This window comes from Rattus norvegicus, chromosome X (assembly GCF_036323735.1).
Source record: "Rattus norvegicus strain BN/NHsdMcwi chromosome X, GRCr8, whole genome shotgun sequence".
NCBI classification, from domain to species: domain Eukaryota; kingdom Metazoa; phylum Chordata; class Mammalia; order Rodentia; family Muridae; genus Rattus; species Rattus norvegicus.
The window spans coordinates 68,189,574-68,215,399 of record NC_086039.1 but is presented as its reverse complement, the minus strand read 5'-3'; the positions used below and the strand labels follow the sequence as shown (position 1 = coordinate 68,215,399).

Here is a 25,826-nt window from a genome sequence, read left to right as displayed (position 1 = left end):
TGACAGTGAAGGTCAAAGCTGCCACCTGCTCTGCTGCAGTTGCTCTATTAGCTTTCTTGCCCCCAGGGGCTACTGTCCCCAACTCAGTTCTAGGTGCTCTGACAAGGTGACCAATAACAAAGAAAGACATTTGTTTTAATAAGCTATGGGCTATTTCACCCATTCCAGTCTCCAGCCTAGAGGAATGAGATGCCAACCAAACTAGTCTAAGGCAGATGCCAGACCAGTAGTAACTGCTCTCCACCACAGTTTGAGTTCAAACTTTGGGCTGAAGGCCAGGCAAACCGCCTTACAGCTTTAGCTCCCTTACTAACTTGTGTGTAACCTTAGGGAAGTCCCTACCTCTATCTGAACCTAGTTTCTCATCTTCTAGTGGCTACTCTCCAACCCCTGGAGTCAGAGCTGTCAACGGCAGTTGGTGGTTCAGCAGAGGAGGAGGAAGATGCATTTGGTCTTAGGTCCTCAAAGAGGGAATGGAAGGGAAGAATTCTGCCGATGTTCTTGCCTCAAAAACCATCCAACACCTTGCCCTCCTCTCTCCTCCTACATATTGAATCATCTCAGCTTCTAACAACTTCTCCCACTAAATGATCAAGTTTCCCATACACAGCTGTGTTCTAGGTGCTCATGCCTAGAGTACTTCAGCCCTCTATATTTCTAGTCTCCAATCTCTCCTGTCAACAGACTATCCTACCAGCCTTCTCCCAAAGACCCCAGCCATAACTTGGTTACTCCTCTGTTCTGGAACCTAACTGGCCCCCAAAAAACCAATATCGCCCAAAGCCTAGGGCAAAAATTGGCCTACTTTTGAACAGACACCCAAACTACAGACTAGATCAAGCATTCTAACCTATGAAGCCTCCTTGACGCTCAACATTCACCAGCACGTGAAGCTGTCTTCCCCAATGGCTGGTCACTCCATTTTGCTGGGTCCTATTTGTCTTGGTGCTCCCAATGCACTGTGGTGAGGGATATTGAATGTTCTGGCAAAGCCTGGACAGGAAGCTTTGCTTCCCAACTTAGCAGTGTATGCACATCTGGCTCTAGCTCCTCTTCTCTTATCTCCACAGTATGAAACAGGAGCAGGCATCTTACCTGAAGCTCACAGATGCTGTACTTCAGGCAACACTGCCTGGCAGAACATCGTGCCTTGGGGCAGGAAGCAAAGTGTCTTCGGAACCATCCAGGTATGAGAATGGAGAAGGAACTTTGTGAAAGAGCAGAGGAGGCATTCCACCCTGGGGGAGTTATTAGCTCTTCCACTTGAGCTTAAGTATGGGCAAGAAAGCTCACCTGAGATGTTCAGGAGCACTTGTTACCTCCCACTTCCCTACAAAACCTCGGTGTTCACTTATTTTGACCCTGCGCCACCACCTTTTAGTCCTGCTCCCCTTGCCTATTTCCCTTTCCTTTTGCTGAAGCCAAATATAAACTCTGGGCAGGAAATGCCTTAAAGTAGCCTGGCCCCACCCTGGGATCAAAAAAAAAAAAACCTGTCTCTGACAGAAAGGAAACAGTCCTGCAAGAAGTGGTCACTTCAAGCAGCAAGCTGACACAACCTCTCCCCTGAGCCCTGCAACCAAGAGAGCTGTGGTGTGCACATGGCTAGGGGTAGGACTGACGACATGAGTGCTTGGGTCAAGGTAGGACCATAGGAAGAAGAATTCCAATTGGTGACCTGTCATCTGTGTAAGGCCTACAGGAATGGCACTGTGGGATGAGGTGGAAAGAGTGAGGCTAACCGCCTGAAGACAGTGCTGGGTTTGCTCCTTGTTAATGGACTCTGCTCATTAGTAGCAATGTGTATGATACGAAATTTAACTCTTAACTACAATGAAGACAGACAGTATACTACCACAGACAGTCATGGTTCCCGAAGAGTTACTGTGCAGCCAAGGACTGCAGAGATGTGTTCCTTGTGCTTCATAATCTCCCTGTGCCTCAGTGTTCTTATCTCTAAAATGGGGATGTAATCTCAGAACCAACGTGTTTTTGTAAAGATTAAATGAGATAACAGCCCACTTATCCTGTGCGTATGGTGGATGATGTGTGCAGGGGTATTTGGGGCTCTTAAAACAGGGTTAACCTCTGGCCCTCCCTGATCTCACTGTCCCCAACCTGCCCACCCTCGCAAACCCCACCAGGCCTGCACGCATGCGCTTAGGAGCACAGTTGAACACTTAGCCTGAAGTAGTTCTCATCCATGGGGAAAGCACCAGATCACCTTGCGTTCCATATGGTGGTCACAACAAGCCAGTGCAAAGCAAGTGATGCCCATTGCACAAACACAACACTGAGGTTGTGAAAGACCAGTTATCTTCTGCTGGAGTACGGATGTGGCCAGAAACCTGCCGAACTGCCAGAACCCCTCCTGTTAGTGAGTTCCCATTTCAACCTCTCTTAAATTTCCCCTCCAAAACCATTCCCTGTGAACCGTGAGTGGACTCAAGTAATAGCACATCAGCATCTCCGTAGTACCAGGCCCCGTGCTGGGCACTAAGGTCTGAAAACACAGCACAAGCTCTCCCAGTGTATTAAGCCAGAGATGTCTCGCCAATCCTACTCAGGAAGGGCAGAGGCTGAGACAAATTATCCTTTGACGACAAGATAACAGGGAACAACCTCCAAAGCAGGGGAGCTGGCAGCTAGTACAGTCTAAGGAAGGAAGCTTGCAGCCCCCAAAGAGTCTGAAATGGGTAAACGTGGAGGGGGTGGGGAAGCTAGATGTTCTGGACAACTCCCCCACCCGCAGAATCCCAATACAAGCACGGGGATAGATGTGCTGGAGGGCTCTCCTAAGTGTTAATCCACCCAGTCTTCTCCCTGCCCCTACCCACCCACACTTTCTAAATAATGCCACCCGTTGTCAAGACAGCACATTAAAATGTCTCTTCTTCCCCAGTGACACCCAGCACCCTGCTCCCTACTTTCAGTGCTGATGCCAGAACCACCCCCAAATCCCTCCTTCAGGCCCTTCTCAACTCTGGTGAGGCTCTATTTTGGAGTCTTTATCCCACTACTTCGTGTTTTTCCTCCTTTTACCTTGGGGGAGGGGGTGCAAGTAGGCAAGCCATCTGGGGACTGACTGCCCAGAAAGATTAGTTGCTTCTGGATGTGATGTGCACTTGGAGGGAAAAGAGAGGCCCAAACCCGTGTCCCTTGCCTCCTGGCCAAGCATCCAGAGTGTCAGCTATTAAGCTTATAGGAGGCATAGTTAGACTACCTGGGTGGTCTTTGGATTGCTGCTCAATTGTCTGACCTTTTTAAAAATCTCACCTTACTCATCTTCTTTATACATAAGGCAGGGAAGATAATGGCTCTAACTGCCTTATGGAATTGTCACAGGGGTTAAGTATGGTAAAAAAAAAGTGTCAAGAATTTAGAGTAGGTCACTAAGATTGTTTTTAACATCATTAGCACAGCCTGTTGCAGTGTCACAAACGTCACCAAAGATGGCCAGAGGAAGGAGCCCTATAAGGGCAACAAGAGAAATTTCCTAGATGGAATAGAATCTGAAGTCATAGGGAAGTCCAGACTCAAGGCGTGGAGGTGGTATGCTGGAGCCTTGCACAACCCCAGGTCAGTGAAAAATAGCAAAAGTACAAGGCTCCCCAAAGTAACTACGTAGCGACCCTCACACACGGATTTTATTTATATAGTCAGAATGAATGCTCAGCAACCCTGAGAAGTAGGTTCATGTCTCATTGTTGGCACATGCCGACTCAGAGAGGTGAAGCCACCCAAGGCTTTGTCCAAGACTATCAAAGCAGAGACATCTTCACAGCCTTCTCTTGCTCGACTCTGGAGCTTTCTCTACACTGCATTCTTCCTTTATCTTTATTTCTTTTTGACAGGGTTCTATATGTCCCAAGCTGGCATCATACTTGCTATGGAGCTGAGGACAGACCTTCACCTTCCCCTCTCCTACTCTCCATCCCAGGTGCTAGGATCAGGTGTGCATCACCACATCCTGTTTATGGGGTACAGGGACTTGAACCCAGGACCTCTTGCAATGCTAGGCAAGTGTATTATTAACTGTTCTACCTCCTCAGCCTCTTGAGAAGATCGTGCTGGGGTACAGGCTATGTGAGCCAGTTGTTTAGAGCCAAGCCCTTCCTACAAAGTCCCTGGCCCTGTCCGGCCTGATTTGACCTCAGCCTGGAGCAAAATGGTAGGATACAAGTCCATACCCCAGACAGGCCAGTCTTTGGTCCGCCCAGATAAAGAACAGGAAATCCCAGGCCAGCTCCCCTGGAGATTGCTCCTTCTACTACAGGAACAGAGGCGCAGCTCAGGCAGAGGTTCCTCTGTGGTGAGGAAGCTGCCTCGTCAGCCCCAGCTGCCTTGGCTGCTGGGTGTGGCTTGTGGAAAACAGGGAGAGCTGAGTGTCAGGAGACCTGGGTCCCAAATCTTGCCTCATTGTGAACCGTTCTCTTCGTCTCCTGAGCCTCAGCTGGGGACTGCCAAGGATCCCAGCGAGGGAATCAGGGGAGCTACTTGGCCAGGCTACTTTGAGGGAACATGGCAGTGAAAGAGTCCTGGAAACTCAAGAAATGGCACTGGTTGCTCTCATCATTGCTTACCACAGGAAGGAATGACTGAGTTGGTATTTCTCTCTGGTCTGATTCACTCTCTTAGTCCACACTGTAGGCACAGCTCATACCCATTTCTGTCTTCTTTAGTCCCCAAAATACCCACTTTCATCCTGCCATTCCAGTTGCTGAAAACAAATGGCAGAAAAAGGCAGTGTTCGAGCCCCTACCCAGGCGACATTACGGTCAGCTGAATACCTACTCTCAACTGTCTTGTTATCTGTCAAGGAAGAGGATACCAAAAAGGCCTTGCATTCCAAGGGTTCCCCAATTAAGATCTGGTTGGACCTGGATAATAAGGTTGTATAAGCTATCTTGGCTCAAGATTCTGGAGCTTCGTGTCTGACTGTTGGGATCATCATCAGAGAGGGATTACAAAGTTCAGAGTACAAATAACCTGAGGAGAATGGGCCGGGCTGTACCCCATTGTTAAAAGAGCCACGCACCATAGCACATAGAGGGGACAATGACTAGGCTGAGGGGGGCAGGGGTTGACTCAACTCTAGAAGGAATATTTGCAGGAGTTGAGCTGTTTAGGCTGGAGAAAACAGGGACCTGTACTCAGTCTTCAGACTTCAGAAAGTCAAGGAGAAACGGCAAGGGGCAGACTGGGTCTCAGGCTTAGAAGCCTCGAGGAGATACTATTATGTTTAACAGGACACGGACTTGCAGTGATCCCATTGACGGGAAACAGCATCATGCAACTTCCATTGTTCCAGGATGCTGAGGCCAGGTAAACAGTAACAAGCACAGGGGAGAGAGCCTAGCTTCAGAAGGTGTGGGCCTCACTCCTCTAAAGGTCCTTTTCCCCTGGACTCTGTTTGCATACTTACCACTAGGGGAGATGGGGTGGGGTGAGAAAAAGAGAAACAGGCCAAGCCCTCCCTGATTCCCTCAGAGTCCTGAGATCCCAGGGACACCTTGGGCTTACATTCCCCAGAGAGAAAAGTCACTCATTAACTTGTGGCTGAATGGGTCAGAGGGAGACCTCCGAGGGCAGATGCAAACATGGGGAGAGGCTAGGGACCATATTGCCCATGCCTTGGAGAAAAATTCAGGACTCAGACAGCCCAACCAGACACAGGCTAAGGAGATTTAGTGGCTGGATCTGGTTGAATTTGTAGCCAGGCCTGTATCACCCTGTGGGTAAGCGAAAGGTATTAAGTGGAAGTGCAGGCTCCCATAGCTGGAAGGGAGCTGGGAAAATTGGGGTCCATGAACCTGTCCAATTTACAGAAGCAGAAATGGAGGCCCAGGTACCCCTTGGGTACACAAGCATTTTACTGAAGTCACACAGAAACAGAAACAGAAACAGAAACAGAGGCCAAGTTCCTGGCTCTGTTAGACACACAGAGTTTGTGAAATGTTGAATCCTCTGATCCTTCTAGAACTATCGAAAAGTGCTTGTGGCCTAGAACTTTATAAATTGTGCCTGAGTTCCAGCTGGACTTTTCTTACTACCTGTCTAGATACGGGTTCTTGGTGAAAGTTTCTTTTTCTTTCACACCAGAGGCCCTTAGCCTTTCAGCTCACTGGCCCCAGATCCCCTTCTCCCTGCTCCCCTCCCTGCTCCCCACCTCAGCAGCACCTGGGATTGGACACTGGGCCTCGCACATGCTCAGTAGGTATGGGAGCTGAGACAAATCTCTAACTCTCTCTCCCTCTCCCTCTCCCTCTCCCTCTCCCTCTCCCTCTCCCTCTCCCTCTCCCTCTCCCTCTCCCTCTCCCTCTCCCTCTCCCTCTCCCTCTCCCTCTCCCTCTCCCTCTTATTTATCCTTCATTAAGACTGGTCTTGAACTTATGATCCTTCTGCCACAGCTTCCTGAGTAGCTAGGATTACAAACTTGTACTGCCAGGTTTAGTTCTTGTTCTTTTAAGCTGCTGGAGACACCCCAACCCCTTTCTTACTCTAATGCCAAACAAACAAACAAACCAAAACCAAAAAAAAAAACCCACAACCCCAAAACACCACCACCACCAACAACAACAACAAACAAACAAAACAACAAAAATGCCACCCTCAACGACATCTATTCCGAGTATATACTTTAAACAATGGGAATAACTGCTTCTGTTTGTCCAAACATAGGACAGAGGAGGGGGATTTTAATTGGCTCCAGAAGTTCTCATGATTGGGTATCCCCCTGGGAGGAGGTAAAGGTTTAGGATGGGGTCCCTTTAAGGCTTGGAGTGGACAGGGAGTTAGTTAATGGCCATCCTGTAGAGGTGACTTTCCAAGGTGGTTATTATGTGGCTCAATCATTAACCAAGCAGTGGCAGGACCCCAGGGTTGTTGGAAAGGGGCCACTCCTCTCCCAAGGACAGCCCAAGAGCAAGAAGCTATAGCCAGACAGGACATTCCTGGGGTCTTTCTCTCCCTGACAAACTAGCAGTGGAGTCAGCGAGGCAGAGGCAGGCCACCCTGCCCACGTGGGGCTGGAGGAGGGCTGGCCCGGAAATGAAGGAAGTCAGCACACCCTTAATGGGGAAGGAGGGAAAAAAGAGAGACAGTGAAGGGTTTTTATCATAAATGAAAGAGGAAGCTCCAAGCTGGGCTTTGGTGATTAGATGACAAGCTGGAAAAAACGCTCATCCTGGATGCATCCTGTTTTGCTTCAAATTGGCCTCAGGGTCCAGGAGCTGGGGAGGGGTGTGGAGAAAGAGAGCAGCCTCCCAGGAATTCTCCCAGGCCTGCTGACCTCAAACTCTTGGGTGGCCCCTGAGCACAGGAGTCAAGTGGGAATGAAATCTCTTTTGCTACTTCAGGAATGAAGGCAAGGAGTTTCTGAAGTTTCTACAAGAAGCTTCCACAGGTCAGCTGCGGAATCAGGAGCCCCAGAGGTGGCTAACATCTGCACTGGCAATGTAGCGTCTGTAAAACGAAGAGCTCAGGCTCTATAACCCCTCTAGCCTGTGTTCTACAGGGCAGATCAAATGTCCCCCACTTGTCAGTCACCTCCACAGTAATTCCCCCGGTCTGAACTCTAGGGCAAAACAACTGGAAATGAGAATACTAATCACAGTTTGGGGGACACTAAGCGACTAGGTTTGGCGAGATAACGCTACTATGGTTATTTTGTTGCAAGTTCTTTCTCTTTCAGAAAGATACACTGAACTATTTTTAGTTCAATTTGATAACAGGCTTGAGATCTGGTTTAAAGTAACAAGAAAAGCTGTAGATAAGACTATGGTTCTTGAGTCCCAATTACACTGGTTGCTTCTCCTTTAAAATTATGTTTAAAATTCTTTATGATACTTTTTTAGCCCTCAATGAAGAGTGTCTCAGGCCACTAAGCCCCTGGACGACGGATTTCCAATGGTGGGTGTCAGACTCACGGGTCCTTCATGAGAACTAGCTAGCCGTTTATGGCTTACAAAGCACTTAGCTACTGATCCCCTCGTCTAATCTGGTAAACTAGAAAGAAGAAAGCAACCAAGGGGTAAAGGTGCGGAGAGAACGACAGAGACTGGATTTAGACCTCCAATCCCTTGTTCTTTGTTCTGTGACACCCTGGACTGCTAAGACACTAACAGTGGATTCTCAAATCCCTGCTTGTGACTGAGGTAAACAGAAATGGCAAGTGCTCAGCATGCGAGTCCCCTCTATGGAGGGCCACACCAGAGGAAACTCAATACACAAACTCAGCATTTCAGACCTGTGACTGTGGCGCAGGCTGGGGGCCACTAATACACTGATACACTGACTCATACTGACAAGGACCCATGTACATATAATCACACACACACACACACACACACACACACACACACACACACCAAGCCCCCGAATCACAAATTATGAAAGCATTAATAAATCCTTGTCGTCACCAACTGCATGACCAGCACTGTGCTCAAACACCTCATCTGGGGTTGTAGGGTGAGAGGGACTATAAAGTCACCAATGGCTAGGGCTGTAACTCACTACTGGAGTGATTGCCTAAAATGCACCGGACCAGGGGTTTCATCCCCATATCCCGACAGCAAAAGAAAACAACCCCCACCCTCAGATGCTCAAAGATCTTAAGACATTGATGAACACCAGCCTTCTACTCCAAACCCTGAAATCTCCAACAACCACACACTGAGCAGCCAAGTGGCCCAAGACTATAAGGTTTGATCCTCCCTGAATTTAGAACTCAAAAAAGAAGAACAAGAAGAAGAAGAAGAAGAAGAAGAAGAAGAAGAAGAAGAAGAAGAAGAAGAAGAAGAAGAAGAAGAAGAAGAAGAAGAAGAAGAAGAAGAAGAAGAAGAGAAAGAAAAGGAAAAGAAAAAGTTCTCATTTAAACTCAAGAATAAAGTAACTCCTTCTTTCAGCTGAGAATCCCTTTTCCATCCTTTTCCCCAAGAACTTGCCATTCATGGTTACCCGAATTATCCAGGGCTGGAACCAGGAGCTTCAGAAGTTAACTGACAAAAGGCAAAGAAGCATCTCAGCCTGGCATTACCCCTCCTTCCCTTGTGTCCCTGCTGCTATGCCTATACCTGGCTCCAGATGTCCAGTGCTCACATTCCAATCGGTAGTCTCCAAAATGGATTTTTTAATTCAATACAGATGGAGGGCAAGAGATGGGGGGGCAATTAAAAGTAAACTACAATAGCATGCATGTATGGAAATATTATAACGGCATCATTATTTGGTACATTAACTAAAAATTAATGAAGATAAGACAGACGGTCAGTTTGGGTCTCTTGGTACCCCCTTTCTTTTTCTCCTCTGCTCCAGTCTTGAAAGAATTAAGAGCATCATCTTTACAAGACTCCTCCTTTGCATCCACACAAGGTGCATGGCCACTGTGCTGTCTTTACATCTCTAGATATCATCTCCTGGCAGCCTCTCATAAAGGCAGAGGGACCCTCAGACGTACACAGAGGCTTGGTGTTCTTCAAAGATCCCTTAGCACTGCGGAATGACAGCCAGTGAGCAGGGGAGAACAGCCTCTGTTCATTGTGGCATCTCTCAGCTTTAAGTATAGAGTAGAGGTTCAAGGAGCAGAAATTCCAAGTCCGGGTGACCTCAACACTCCGAAGTAAGGACCAAGACCAGATACTTAGTGAAATGGCAGCTACAACTTCAGGATAAATACTTTATCCCCACCCCTTCCACTCTGCCACTCACCTAGACACCACTTGTGCCTTGGGCTGCCCACCTCCAGTCCCCAGGAAAGAAATGTCTCCCTTTCATTCCAAGAAGGTGAAGGCGAGAGGAAACCCAGACAGCAAGGATAGTGACGGCACAGGCAGGGACCGCAACCCTTAGAGTGGGCGTGGGTGCTGGTGCTGCTGCAGGAGTCAAGGTTTGAAAATAGCCCTGGGTGATTCATTACCCTCTTCTCCCAGGATTACTGGGTGCACTGAGTGAGACTCAGGCAAACGAGGACACCAGTTCTTTGCCTGAATGTCATGTCTAAGTGCCATCTCTGGGGTCCCCAAAGTGAGAAACCTAGTGTCTGAAGAAAAGTCCCACTCCTCCTCACATTCAGTTTGCCATCTCCCCCACAGTAGTTTTCCAGATAATCTAGCTGCAAAACCATCATAAGACCCACCAACCGCCTACCTCCAGTCACCCCAAGTGTCTCAGAGACCATCTTTCTTTACTTACTGGTTTAAGAGACTTGGCCCAGGCACCAAACTGGCCAATGTCAGAGCAGAAGAATCTGGGGCCCTTCTAATACTGAAATCTAGCTGCCAATTGAGGTGCCATTGAAAACACTTGACACTCTGGAAAGCATGACCCGCCTGAGGTCATATGAACTGGCGGAACCCCGGTTTCCTGAGTGGTAGTTCAGTGCTGAACTTGAGCAAGTAAGTGTTGGAAGAGACATTGAGACTACCCAAGTTAGAGCTCCTCCAAACTTCCGTCAAATAGCCTTTCGCCTGAGCTTTTCTAATCTAAACTTATGTGGTACTTCACGGCAAACTGAGTCCCAGCGACTTATCCAGAAGTATTTATTAACTTGCTCTGCGCAGCTACCCTGAGAACACTCTCAACAGTCTTTCGGGTGGGAAGGCAGTGAGGCGGGGGCCGACGGAAAAGTCCATGGGGCTGAAACCTTCCTGGAAATGTCCCCCAAAGTAGAAGGAGGGCAGAGTGGGCACCCCCTCCCGCCCGCCGCCCACTGAGTCCCTGGGAAGGCCGCGGCGCCAATCACACCAGGGGTCCTTAGGCCGCCAGCCCATCCCGTTTGCAGGGCTCCGATGGGAGTGTGCAGCCGGCTCAATCAGGGGTCTCTAGGTTTCTATAACTCTGAACCCCGCCCATAAGCAGAGGCAGCCCGGGCTACTTTCCTTCCTGTCTCTGGCGTCCTCAGCCCAGCGGAACTGCCAGGAGAGCAGAAGGGCTGGAGCGCCACAGTGGCTAAGCGGGATACTGGAGGTCAGGGCCCCAGTCTGCCTGGGTGTCCCCCTGATGTCGCCCCAACTCTTACTTGGCAGCCGCGTCCACACAGCGGCAAAGGGATAGGAGGCAAGCGCGGGCAGGGCTGCTCGAGGAAGACACGCGTGGAGCCAGGGGTAAAGGTGCCAGCCAGAATTGCAGCTATAGTAGCTGCTTAGCCGTTGTCAACCAGACTGCTCTCCGCGCAGGTTGGGAGAGAGGGAACATTGGCGAGTAAACTGTAGAGGAGCTCCGCCCTCTACAGGTCCCTAGACCAATGAGGGCCCAGTCCCCTCCTGGTTCCCCCTCCCGCCCCCGCCTCCTCCCCAAAAGCTGGTCCAAATGGGGTGGGCGGGGCTCTGCCAGCTCCTCCAATGCCCTAATCCCCTGTCTTTCCCTCAGGTCACTCTGCTGGAGGCAAAAGACCAGGGACCAAGGCAGAGCTTTGGACAAGCAGAGTTTGAAGGAGTGAAGTGACCACACAGACTTGTATTTATTGAGTTCTGAACGTGTCTGGCACTGCGTGCAGGCTTCAAATTTAAATGCCATGTGCACAAGAGGATTTAAATGGCAGGTCCAGGACAATTTATAGTAAGTCCACAACAAGATGCATGATTAGTAGACGGACGAAACTCTGTAAATGACCAGGAAGTTGCCATTCCCACCTTATTCAGGCACCAGTATTCTGCAATTTCCCCAGTACCTAACCTGCCCACTGCAAGTCTAAACTCTACTTTCGTATAGAAGCACATGGAGAACATAGGGCACCAAAGTTAATTATAGCAGGAGAGGGTTTTCCAGGAGTTCTGAAGCTAAGTATCCCCAGAAAGCCTGTTCAAACTCAATAAGAAATGGTGTTAAGAATTGCTTTCTTCCTTGCCTTGTCTGTGAAGTTTTCAACATAAGTTGACAACCTTAATTTCTCTGTTGAATTTGAGTACTCCTATTTAGCCAGAGCTAGGAGTATGCAAGTTCTCAAGGCACTGCAACTATGCTTACAATGACAGAAACTGAAGACAGGTGACTTATTCTGGGCTACTCAGTAAATCCATGGCAGGCCAAGACTTGCACACTGGTTATTTTCTCCATACCTGGTAGATGAAGGGCATTGGAGCTAAGGTCTTTAGACTACAGGGACTGTATCCATCTCACTGGATTGCTAAAGTAGCCAACACAGCAGTTTGCTTAAAGTCATCAGAGGTGATGACAGAACCAAGCATCCTGCCTCCACTCTACCAGGTTAAACAAATTTCCCCACCTTCCTTCCTCACAAGAAGCAAAGCAAGGAAGCGAGGCAACCCCTAGTATGAACTCTCTGCTCTTCTCAACAGAAGGACTGCAACTGGTATCCTGTGACAATTGCTCTTTCCCAAAGTGAGCCATTCCCCCCACCGGTCTTAAATGTGGTTGCGGCTTGTACACCTGAACTTATTCCCCAAGCCAACATCCTCCCAGGAGGCTATAATACTTTTGATAGGTAGGAAGTCTCATTCCTGAGGCAGGGCTGAGCATAATGGTGTCAGCATACTTCAGGGGCTGAGTTGGAGCCAAATGTATATTGCTTGTATACAATGTTAGAAAGACGTAGAAGTGAAGACCCGCCTTGACCTACCCGTAAGGACAGAAAACCATCTCAGAGCTGAGTTCATCTATCCCACAACACTGTGCTTTGGTGGTTTCCTGGGGATGTTCACTAGTGGGTGATGAAATATCACCCACTCAGGGATAACCATGAAGAAAATTTAAGCATATGAATAATGTGAAGCCCAATTTAACATTTAATAGATACTACTTTTTAGATAAGATCTCTATTGAACCCACGTTGCCATCAAAGTAAAAAAAAAAAAAATAAATGCTTCAACTTCTTAAATGCTAGGGTTACAGGTTTGTGCCACCACCTGTAATTTAGTAGATTCTTCTAACTGAATTAAGATAGTTTTGATTCTGAAATTCGTGTGTGTGTGTGTGTGTGTGTGTGTGTGTGTGTCTGTCTGTCTGTCTGTCTGCAGGTGCACACGTGTGTGTGGTTGTATACAAGTGTGCACTTGTGTGTGGAGACTAGTGAAAAACTTCCAGTGTCGTTCCTCAGGTGCCACCTACTTACTTTTATTTTCAGACAGGGTCGCTCAGTGGCCTGGGGCTGGCTGACTAGAGTAAACAGGCTAACCAGCAAGCCCTGGGGAATCCACCAATCTTCCCTTCACCAATGCTGGGATTCTAAACTCACTACCATGCACAGCAGTTTTTATGTGGGTTCTAGAATAGAACACTGGTACTTCTGCCTGTTACTGACTAAATCATCTCTCCAAACCCTCGTCTGTTTGGGTTTTTTTTTTTTTTTAATGCAATAAAACCCAAAAACCGCAAAGGGTCAAAGTACAAAAAGTACCAAAAACAGAAAAAAACTAAAACAGCATGAAAAACTACAAAATCTAGAAACTGCTATAAATAAATACAGCCCTAGTTCTGCAGTGCCTGACAAGCATAACAAAAACATTTTTTTGTTGTTGCAACACACACTGCCTTGAGAAGCCCACACCCACATTTTTGGTATGTACTGTCCTTTTTCTTTACGTGCCTTTCTCTTTCCTAATGCCTGCACTTAACTACGCGGTAAACTATTTTTCTTAATAAACACCAACAAAATGTTGCTGGATGAGTGGACATGATAATTAAGGAAAACAAAACTTTAGTCCCAATATTTGTAATGCACAGTCATATCACTTTGAAATACCCCAATGGTTATTTCGTTGGGTCTTTAAAAAAAATCTGCCTGTTTTATCTTGAGATATTCTGAAAGACAAGAGTATTCAGCCCCTTCACAGGGGAGGAACGCGGTAGTTCAACAGCATTTTCAACAGTGCCAGCATCTTCTTCCAGACTCAGCCCATCCTGCACGAGATGGATATTGCATAATGGTACCACGAAAGGATGGGGAAATGGTGTCTTTTCACAGGAAATGTGTTCCTGAAGGGCTTCAGGGAACTCGCCCTGGGAATGTTCAAGGAGGGAAATGGATCCTTGAGGGCGAAATAGGTTATACTCCAACCTGCTACACCCAGCACGTGACTCCCTAGCAGGGCTTCCACACATGCCTCATTCAAGCCAAGAAGGAAAGAAAAAAACAGTTTCTTGGTGGACTTGAGGGCCTCCACCAAGCCTCTTGAGAGGGGCCTATTGCTCAGGCTTGCAGAACATGAACTAGTCATGGGTCTAGAGATAACTATTAAAGAGCCTCATGTCAATGGTTGTGGACAAAGAGGGACCTTCCCAGCATGCCAGGCAGAGGGAGGGATGGGGAAGGAATGGTACACATGTGCCTCATTATTTTTTGTTCTGCCAACTGGGAATAGAGAACAGAAAACTGAATCCTGAGAGCAAAAAGACCCCTGTAGATGCACAGCCCACGGTGTCACTCCAGAGCACACTGAAAGGAGGAACTCCACACTGGTCAGGAACTCTTGGATGATAGAGAAGAAGGTTCTGGCTCTGACCAGGTTAGCTCAGGATAGGAGGGATGCCAGGGGCTTCTGAACCTTCCCTTTTCTCAGGGACACAAAAGTCCTCATTTCCTCAACTGCCAGTGCCAAGCAGCTTGTAGCCACCTCCTGGCCCCAGAACAAGCCCCATTCTGTAGCAATCATGCCCCCTGTCTTGAGCTTACTGCCCCATCTTAAAGGAGCCAGAGTCTAGCTGCTGTGGACAGATAGAGCATGCATATTCTCCCACCTCCTAAGGGACTGCCACCTACCCCAAACCAACATGTAGGTTATCCTCAACTGGGTTCTTGAAGCTTGGTGAACCTGGCACAGGTATCTAGAACAGGATGTCTACCCAGCTATGGTGCCCACATTTGCCCTGCTGGTCACAGTGTGCACAAAAAAAAAGGACAGGCCTATATCTAACACTACCCCCTCAACCAATCAAAACACAGAGACACACAGAGAGATAGAGGCAGACACAGATACAGACACACATTCCCCATTCCCCACCCCCCACCCTGCTCAACATCCCGATCTGGCCATCAGCCAGGGCTGAGGCTTTCCAGAGACTATCATCATCAACCTTGCCTTTCTGGAGCTGCCATATCACTACAGGGAGGCAGGGACCAGTCCTCACACTAAGAATGCCTAATCCAAACAGGTAGGCTGCCATATCACTACAGGGAGGCAGGGACCAGTCCTCACACTAAGAATGCCTGATCCAAACAGGTAGGTAGGTCCCAGAGGATGTAGAAGAAGGGGCAACGAGGCTCAGAAGTGGTTTCTATCTCTGAATCAAGAGATCACTCCAGGAAATTAGTTTCTCTCTCTCTCTCTCTCTCTCTCTCTCTCTCTCTCTCTCTCTCTCTCTCACACACACACACACACACACACACACACACACACACACACACACACACACACACACACACATCTGGATCAGAGGCCAGGAATCTGTAACTCTGACCTTATCCTGCTTCTTTTGTGGAGAAGCTGAGAGACCTGACAGACTGCCCTGCTGGCTCTAGATGTTAACTGTCTCCATATATTCAGTCAAAGTCTGTCTGAGGATCTCAGAGAGCCCGATAATTTGGCACTTCAAGTTCCATGATACATCAACAGCAAGAAACCCGACAAAGCTGCCTATTTTCTCCCTATAATTTGGATGAGAAGAGGAGGAAATTCTAGGGGAAAAACAGGTATTGAGTGGAAATTTTAAATCCCCACTGAGATATGTTTTAATGTTTAAAGGGATGAATGCCAGACACCTTGGCATACCCCTGGGGTTTCCAAACGGAGCTTGGATTGAAGTTTTCAAATGACCAATATCAGCTATAAAGTGCTGTCGGGGTGGTGAAAGCCATAATACAATCTGGGACACTGAATGAGAGGGGGAGGCTAACCCTTTGACGTTACAGAGGATGTTGGGAACTACTCTCTAAATGTTAAAATTCAGAGATATGGAATCCAAAAAGAGAACAGAAGGATAAAGGGACAGATCGACAAGGGGATGGTATAGGAAAAACATCATCTACGGTTAGTCATACAAAGGGACCAGAAGGCAGGTAGGATAGTGTACTGTTTGATGTCAGAGGCAAAGTCTCAAAGGAAGCAATGGGAAAGGACATACTCTACAAATGCTAACTGCGTGTCTGTATTTTGATTCTGAAATGTGCGCGCACGCGTGTGTGTGTGTGTGTGTGTGTGTGTGTGTGTGTGTGTGTGTGTGTCTGTCTGTCTGTCTGTCTGCCTGCCTGCCTGCCTGCCTGCCTGCCTGCCTGCCTGCCTGCCTGCCTGCGGGTGCATAACCCCAGGGGTATGACAGGTTCTTAGAGACCAAGTCAGACGGACAGTCTGGATGGGAAGATGGGGCACTTATAGGATTATGCAAAAGCTTGTTAGGAGTTAGAAGAAGCAGGCATGAAGAGGGGAAGAGCTGGAAAAGGGGCACTCAGATAAGGATTGAGTTTTAGAACAAAGGGACCCAGGGCTAAAAGATGAATGTGCATAGGAAGATGGCTTGAATTTCCAGAGCCTGTAGAGGGGCAACCTGGCGCTGACACTCCCTCTGTCCAGGTCTGCCGTCCTCTGTCCATCTGCTTTCCAGCGTGGCAAGTCCCACCTGGTACCCTTCATGCCCTAGAGCATCCACATTCTAGGCTTCCTTCTGGAGCTACCAGCTCTGCGCCTCTGCCATGAGTCCTTGGGCACCCTGTCACATCAGGGGCTCCATGGAGCCCTGTTCAGGAGGAGTTCTGGAATTGGAGGGAGGAAAGCTGGGGAAAGGCTGTCAGGACAACCAGGCTGTGTCTGTTCCACCCAACTAGCCCACTGGTGAGGACTGGAAAGTTCCATGCCCCAACTTTGCTCAGGAATTCCTTCTCCTCTAGCTATGGGCCTTCTTTGGGTACATCTACATTACCACTCGTCACCACGTTACTATTGAAGCATCTCTCATGGATGGCCTTCTGTATGTGACTTCCTATTTAAGAAGTATTTCACTATTACTATTCTCTCTAGCTCCTTCTGGCTATGCAAAGCTTGGAGGGCTGGGGAAGGTCTCATTAGTCACAAATCAGCCCCTCCACTTCCTATGTCTTACACCTCACCATCCCAGTTAGTGGCATGGGAGGAGATTTTGTACAAAAGACAAATGAAGGGAGTCTCCATGGTTGCTCCAGACATCTTAGCAAAACAGACTCAGCTTCCTCCAACTGTACCCTCACCCTATTTTCACCCTGGCTGCTCAGTGTGCATCACTATCAACAAAGACATGGTGGAATCCTAGTACTAAGAATCTCCTGGAGTAGAGGCAGTCTTTAGAGACTCACCTATACTACAAATGGAAAACTAAGGGCCAATAATACAAATGACTTGGTCATCCCTAAGCAAGGAGGGTATCTTCATGTTACAGGACAATCTGAGGATCTGGAAAGCTTTGAACATGGCATCTGGGACAGAGTCCAGGCTCCATAAAGAAGGATTAACTTTTCCAGGCCTCACTGAAAGGCATACAGCCTCTACTCGCTAGAAGCAAACTTGTTGGCTTGTAGAGATGATAGTGGGCCTAATTTATCTGTTTTCAAATGAAGAAGTGAAGACAAGAACATTGTCAGCTCTCAGACTTTGTCACTCCTACTCCAGTCCTCTGGATGGCCAATCAAGGGGCCAAGGTTCTCATTCTGGCTCTTTGAGAACTGTGGCATAACCTGGGCCATAACTCCAAGCCTCAGCTTCCTTGTTTTTAAAATAAGGATAATCACCCCATGGCCTAAGGGGAGTAATCAGCCTGGCTTGTAAACTGAGCATTGTTTGTATAGCTTACCACTTACAAAGCATGTTCCATATGCCCATTGTAACACAGCTCTCTCTCTCTCTCTCTCTCTCTCTCTCTCTCTCTCTCTCTCTCTCTCTCTCACACACACACACACACACACACACACTACACCTATACCTTGTCCTTTAGGGGAATCTGTTCTATTTGTGAGTGTAAGCTGGCCAGAGGAGTCTGCAGTTGATGAGCTCTGTGCTGTCTCTCTAGGAGACTGTCAGCACTGGAAAGGAGTAAGGGGGTCATGCGTTTTTTCATCTCTCCCTCCTGGGGCAATGGAGGCGTGCAATAGGCTTTTTGACAAACTATTTACTGATCGAATGAGTGTGTTCTACAAGTGGGGGTGAGTGAGGATTTGCTCAAGATCACATAGTGAGTCTATTTCAGAACTAAGAAATCTGACTCTGTGCCATCTTCCATCGGCCATTCTATAGTACAGATTGTGTGTGTGTGTGTGTGTGTGTGTGTGTGTGTGTGTGTGTGTGTGTGTGTGTGTGTGTGGACACTCACGCGTGTCCCTTTTCCAAATGATCATAAATCAACAGAGTCAGTTCTCCTCTCTTCCTACCTTCTGGCCTATCATCAAACATACTCTAGATTAGGACAGTTAGCCATTAGGATGGCACTTCTGCACCCAGTTTGGTACTGCCAACTATACATTGGGACTTTTGAGGTTCCAGCAGCCTGTCCTGACCCTAACACAGGGACAAGATCTTCCTGAGGAAAAGGAGGCTCCAGTCAACTTCCTTCAATACCAGGAGTAGGGCTTTTGCTCTCTGCTTGGGCAAGAGTATGGAACACAGCCCCTGGGTGGCAGCAACTGAGGAGGCAGCAGCAACCTCTTCCTATCCTTCAAGGGCACCTCCCTCCCTATCTGTCCCCCACTTCTTCCTGAGTTCTGCTTCCACTATGGGCCAGAACAGTGAAAAGAAAGGACTCCAAAGATTGCTTTGAATCCCAAAACATTGAGCTAGAAAGACCGCTGAGGTAATTTATTCCCTCCCTACGTAAGGACTGCCAGCATTTGCATCAAAAGAGTATCTTATCTGGCCCCTTACAGTGTCAAAGGACTATGCCCACAAAATGGACACTTTGCAAGCAATGTCACTGTGAATCTGTATGCAAAAACAAACAAACAAACATGACTGCTCTTGCCTTGAGACAGGATCTTTATATGGCCCCTAGACTGGCCTTGAAGTAGCAGCAATTCTCCTGCTTCAGACTCCTGAGCACTAGGATTACAGGTGGGTGCTACCACACGTGGGAAGAGAAGATTTAATTAAAAGCTAAAGTATAGCCAGCACTAGCTGTGCCAGTCATTGTCCAGGTGCATTTAAAGTAGTATTTAATGCTTATGAAGACACACCAATATACATATTTTAGTATTTATCATCCTCAACATCACCCCCACTTCACCCATGAAGAAATGGACTGAGGTTGAGTTCTCACAGCCAGCCGGTAAGCAGCAACAACAGAAGTTGGATTGCTATTTTCACCTATATAATGGTGAGGCTCCCACTCCTGAGTTGCTGTAACATTTGCCTTCATCTAACCCTAGGGGTGGAGGAGAAGAATGCTGAAGATGTAACCTGAAGCTTCTATTCGAAGCAGGGAATGTCTTTGAAGTCCCTGCTCTTATCTTAAACATCCTTTTGAATTTTCCAGTTGACATCAGTATACATCCTTGTTGGTGTTTTCTTCTTTACGCCTTTAAATTGGTTTGGCACCAGAGGAAGATGGCTAACTTTGGTCTCATGAGTTCCGGCGTTCCCATACCATTGCTTTGTATTCTAGGAATTCCAGACACTGGGAGTACGATAGGCCCTCAGTCAGCCAGAATAGCTAACATTTGTGCAGTGCTTATGGTAGGAACCAACATTCTGAGCACTGTTTTTCATATTTTTTTATAGTTCATATAGTGCTTGTTTATTTGTTTGCTTGTTGGTCTTTGAGACTAGAGCTCACATTTTAGCATGAGCTAGGCTGGAACTCCGGCTTACCTCAAACACATGGCAAGCCTCCTTCTACAATCTCCTGGGTTTCCAGAGGCAAGCCTTCATATCTGGTTCTACTTATGAGAAAACTGCAGCACAGTGAATTTTGCAGTAATTTGCCCAAGGTCACAATTTGGACTGTCAACTCTGGCTAGTAACTACTATACATCCTGGCTCTCTGGCCACACAAGAGCTTTTCTTGTGGAAGGGGGTTACCCCTCCTTCCACTGCTCCTCCCACAGACAGTTGATTTGATCATTGACAAGCATTAAACTTATTCCACCCAAGTGGGCAGATCCTTGAAGGTAGACATGCGGTTTACTTTCTCTACCCCAAGGGTTAGGTGGTATATACATGGCTGTTCCTCATTCACACTTGGCAATCTTTTCAGGCCTCTCATCTGTTGTCTGATGGTTATAGCACTAGCTTTTCACACACACACACACACACACACACACACACACACACACACACACACACACACACAGGTCCTCCGCCAGTCTTCATGCAAAAACCCAAGCTTCAGAAATGCTGCCCATCAGCTACAGGAACAAGTCCACGTTTCTAAGGTTGGCATTCAAAGCGCTGCCTAAGCTCACACAGCCTCCCCAGAACACTCTGTCCTGCATTAGCTCTCCCAATGTGTCCCATGTGCCCATCTCTCTCTCAGGAATGTTCATCTGATTTCCTTCTTATACCACAAACATTTACATGGTAAATTCCAAGGTATTTGAAACCCTCCTGCAGGTACTATTTTTTTCTTCCTTTCTTCCTTCCTTCCTTCCTTCCTTCCTTCCTTCCTTCCTTCTTTCCTTCCTTCCTTTCTTTCTTCCTCTCTCTTTTTTCTTTTCTTTCTTTCTTTTTTTTTTTGAGTCAGAATTTCTGCCAACTTGGAACTCACCAGGCTGGGTTCGAACTCAGAGGTTTATCTGCCTCTGCCTCCTGAGCTTGTACCACCATTGCCCAGTTCCTGCAAGTGCTATTATCATTCCGTTATACAGGTGAAGAAACTGAGGCGCAGTGATGCTGAAGAATTCACCCTGTGTGTTGCATCTGGAAAAGTCTCACACCTCTGTTAAGGATCCCGTATGGAGAGTGTAAGTTATCACCTCTCTTTTAAAACTATTATGTGTAGGTGTGTGAGCCTCCAAGGGCATATATGCACCACATGTGTGCAGGAGCCTACAAAGGCCAAATGAGAGGATCTGATCCTCTGAAAGTGTAGTAAAAGGTGATTGTAAGATGCCATGTCGGTGCCAGGAACTGATCCCTGGTCTTCTGCAAAAGCAGTAAGCTATCTTAACCACTGAGCCATCTCTCTAGCCTCAACCTCCCCTTTCTTGATTCCACAGCTCAGCGCCATTAATGGTTGTTCCAAATTGAACTTGATTATCTATGTATCTTTCTGTCTAGTAAGAGTATATTTTCTGAGGGCAGAGACGGCATTTTATCATTTATCGCATATCCATTGCTTAGGAAGTTGGTACTTGCCACAGAGTTGGCGCTGAGGGAACATTTGTTGAAGGCTTGAGTGAGCTGTGATGGAGGAGTGCCTGGGCAGGTAAGTAAGAAGCCTGGAAGCAGCCTTAACTAAATCAAATGTCAGAAAGCCTTGGGATGTTCTTTCCCCAGTGTTTGAAATGAAGGGAGCATAAAAACAACTCAATAACCAGTGCAGGGAAGACAGTCCTGTGATTGCAGCAAACCCAGGGTCACCGTCTCAGCCTCACTCTGGCCGGTCACAAAGGCCAGCAGTCCTGGGGCTGCTCTGGAAACTGTTAACTTCTTTACTTCCCTCTCAAAGGCCTCATGGTTGCCCCCACGGTTCAGTTCATATGGAAGAGATTGAAACCCCAGGGAGTTCGGGTTTGTTGTTTTTGGTCTGAAGCACTGTGCTTCAGTGGTGAACTTAGCCTGTCCTCTCTTAGCTGGCCAAACACACTTTGTGGAAAAGGAAAGGGAAGTTTGGGCACAACTTTGGGTTTGGGTCCTGGCTACGCCACACAGTAGTTATATAACCTCTGGCAAGTCACTAAACCTAAGTTTCTTCACTCAGAAAGTGGATTTCTTTTTTCTGGGCCATAAGCCTTGAAAGAACAGGTGTGCGGGCAAGCACTTTTTGAGTGGGAAATGGCCTCATTCAGATCAACCTGTAGGCTTGGTATTCCTCCCATTGGTGTGCCATAGCTTTTCAAAGGTGAGTCTCAGGTCTTCCTCAGACATGCCTAGAATATCTATGGCCCAATTCTAGACACTCAGGAGTCTGGCCAGCCTTAAGTAAAAGGAGAGCCTGCGCAGCCAAACCTCGAATAAGCCATTCTCAATCTGTGGGTCACAATCTCTGGGGCTGTGTTATATATGAGATAGCTAGTATATTAGATATTTACATTACAATTCATAACTGTAGCAACATTACAGCTATAAAGTAGCATTGAAATATTTTATGGTTGGGGGGGTCACCGCTACATGAGGAACTCTATTAAAGGGTCAGGACATTAGGGAACCACTGCCTAATTATGTGGTTATTGGATAGGTAGCCACTGGGCATGTGAGTAAAGTGTTTCCCCACCCCACTCCCACCCCCTAATACCTCAGTACTGGAGAAAGTGCTAAGGACTGCAACTCTCAAGAAGCCTGGGAGGCAGACACTACTTTTAACAGATGATAGGTCATATCACTCCTCAGAGCCTTCCTTGTTAAATAAAGGCAATACAAAATACAACCTGGGCTGTAGCCCAGTAGTCAGTGGTAGCATACAGCTCAACCGGCAAGCGCTGAGGCCTGAGTTCAGCTGCACAGCTAGAAGAGAAGAAGGGGATGGGAAGGTAGGGATTAGGAATACCTGCTTTCCTGAACTGCCAAGTAGATCAAACCCGAGACCTTCAGTCAGATGTTTATGTCAACAGGAAGCACAGCCCTAGTCCCACCTCATTGCTTTCTTCTTGGTTCTGCACTGAGCATGGTGCTTGGTTCCAATGCCCACTAATTCTTCCTGCATTTATCTAGGACGCAGTACCCCCGTGACTCACAAGTAACTCTGATCCCTAACTATACCTCCCTGGCCTTAGTACCACATACCTTGACCTCAGTCAAATCTTGGAGAAGCTCCTTGTCTTCAGCTCCTTACTTGCCAGGGTGTAGTGCCAATATACAACTAGCAGACACCATGAAATCTGTCCCGGGTTTCTAGACCTTGTCTCTCTGAGCAAGTAGCCTAGCCATGAAAAAAATCTTTGATTTTTCAGCCTGAGACTCAAAAATCTACCTTCCTCGCTTTAATCATGAGGGCCTTCTTGGAAGTTTATCCTGCCATTTGCTTTTCTGGGCTTTAAAGCCAATGTGTCAGTGGCTAGTGAGGGTTCAAGGCCTGCACAGCAGACAACCCTGAAGCTGTCATCATTAGTGAGCAGCAGATTCATGTCTCCTGGTCCACAGGGAGGTTCTGAGGCCCATGCATAGAGAAACAAGCCATTCACTGTCTTGTATCCCATATGTGCCTTACATAGCTCCTGAATTCAGTGTTTCAGGTCTCTCACTATATCTCACTAGTTCCAGAGATCTACCAGGAAGAACTAATTCCACAAAAACTCAAAAGTTTACTGAGAAAATTTACTCCACAAGTTATCTTCATGGTGGTGTCTCCAGGTACCTCATGTTCAAGTCCTGGAAATACAAATCAGCAACTCACAGTTCTTAGATAAACAGCACAGGTGGTAGAACACCCTGGCCAGCTAGAGGCACAGCTGTGGAAAGGGTGGACTGACTCCAACCACCTCTGAACCCTCTACAAGTATGGGTTGGAAGTCAAGCTTTCAAACTTCTAGAACCTGGTGGACAAGCCTTATGAAAATGTCAACTTAAGCCAAGAGCCTAATTAGAAGACCTGGAGGTAAGACTTAGACTCAGCTTGACTGTGTCCCTCAAGGGTAAGGGAACTACAGCCCTTGTCACAATGTGGTGGGAACAAGGAGAGGCCCTTGACTGTCTTCAAGTTTGAGGTGGCCCAGCATGACAAACCTATCCAGTAAGGCTGATCACACTCAGGCACCTCCTTCCTATCCTGCTCACCTTTTCCCTTGCATTTTCTCCACCCTTGCCTCAAGGTAGCTCCTCTATATTTCAGCTTACCCAAGGAAGCACTTCTCCTTGTCCAACTTAGTGTCCTCCAAGCCCAGTAGTGCCACCTAGATCCCACTCTGCCCACCACTTGCTGTAGACTCTGATCCCACGACTTGCCCTCTCTGGATTGTGATAGCCTCATCCCTGCATAAGGATTGCCATGGAGGAAATGGGTGAGGGGAGAACTGGGGAAAGCTGAACCCCATGTCTATTCCTCCTTGTTTTCATCAAAACCACATTGCTTGGATCTGTCTTGTATAGGCAGATTCATTTAGTATTCAGTCGGACATGGGAAGGGAGAGTCTCCATCAAAGAAGCCTTTAAAGCCAATAGCCATGGTGATGTATGCTTTTAAGTCCACCACTATAGAGAAAGAGGCAGGAGGAGCTCTGTGTCTTGAAGACCAGCCTGGTCTACATGGTGAGTTCCAGTTCAGGCAGAGCTACATGGTGAAGCCTTGTCTTGAAGGGTGTGGGGTGCTGGAAAGATGGCTCTCTCTCTCTCTCTCTCTCTCTCTCTCTCTCTCTCTCTCTCTCTGTGTGTGTGTGTGTGTGTGTGTGTGTGTGTGTGTGTGTGTGTTTTGAGGTCTTTTCATCTTTTTGCAGTTCAGACTTTAGGGTTTATTAGTTATGTCATTCCATACGATTTTAATTAAGCACACAACAGATGATGGCAGTATTGATGAAAGTGTTCACATATTTATATAAGGTGACAGGAGACACCACCGCCCCACCAGAAGTAGAGGTTTGTACATTTCATAGAAAAAGAGTAGAAGTAGTTTCACTGGCGTTATTGCTTGTACTAAGAACAACACTGGTTCATGTTTAATACACGGTCTCACTATGTAGCTCAGAGTGGCCTGAGACTCTGCATCCCCCTGCCTCAGCCTCTGGGCTGCTGGAATTATAGCCCCGAATCACCATGCCTAGCTTTAGATGTAGTGTTTCTGCAGTTGAGCCTCAGCTGTCTACTGACTTACTTTTGAACCCAGAATGTCACAGTGATTCTTACTATTTCTAAAATTACATTTACTTACTTACTTACTTACTTACTTACTTACTTACTTACTTACATATTTAGTTATGCAGTGGTTCACCTGCATGGCAGTCAGAGGACAACTTACAATGGGTTCTCCACATCCACCATGTGATTATATGGGTTTTAGGGACTGAACTCAGGTTGTCGGGCTAGGCAGCAAGTGCTTTTGTCCACTGAACTATACCACTGACCCACTTAACATTTTCGAGCACTAACAATGTCCCAGGCACTGTTTGCATGCTAATCCAGGAGCCACTTCTTTGATCTTTAGCACCTTCTCTGAAGGCTATTACCCTCATTTTTGCAAATTCAGTCACTGAGGCAGCGAGAACCTTGGCAATTTGTCCAGCCACTCAGTGTGAAGGAGAGCTGTGGTTGGTACTCAGACACAAGTGACTGGGGGTAGCCCAGGGCTTGCTCTGGAAGCGAAGGAAGACTACAGGATGCGCTCCTGTTGGTGTGCTACATTTGCTAAGTAAGACAAAGCCTAAGTCTTGGGCCATTTCTCCTAATAGCCAGCAGTTGTGAATGAACGATTGTTAAAAGCAAAAGGAAAAACAAAAACAAAACAACAACCAAAAACAAAAACAAAAAACCAAAGACCAGTTGACATTTTCAGAGTCTTAAAAGAAACCAAGCAGTAATGGCTGTGGTAGGGTCTTAGAAAGGGGTTGGATGCCCACACAGCATAGGACTATACGATTTTCTCCTTTTCAACTTTTACCGACCTTGCTACTCCAGATCACCCCCCCCCCCATTTTCCCCTCTCCTCATTCCACTCTTTTTTTTTCTGGCCCCTCTTCCTTTCTCTTCCTCTCTCCTCCCTCCCCTTGCTCAGCAAAATTCATAACTTGCTAAACCACTAGCCTCCTCTATTCCCACTTTTGGGGGGAATTT

General features: G+C 47.3%; 1 protein-coding gene across 4 annotated transcripts in view; it reads right to left on the bottom strand.

Moving 5' to 3' along the window:
- Nucleotides 1-25,826, bottom strand: part of Stard8 (StAR-related lipid transfer domain containing 8) — a 116,972-nt gene that overhangs the window by 20,848 nt on the left and 70,298 nt on the right. Inside the window, exon 1 of one of the 4 annotated variants that reach the window (NM_001107849.4) lies at nucleotides 11,018-11,176. The exons of 2 other annotated variants lie outside the window; for them this stretch is intronic. Coding sequence is in view for 1 of the 2 variants with exons in the window: in XM_039099690.2 (XP_038955618.1) it covers nucleotides 9,709-9,913 (205 nt within the window). In the remaining variant the exon portion in view is untranslated. Of the gene's footprint in view, nucleotides 1-9,708; nucleotides 10,671-11,017; nucleotides 11,177-25,826 lie in introns of those variants that run through there. One more of the 4 variants, XM_039099690.2, reaches the window with a different exon arrangement.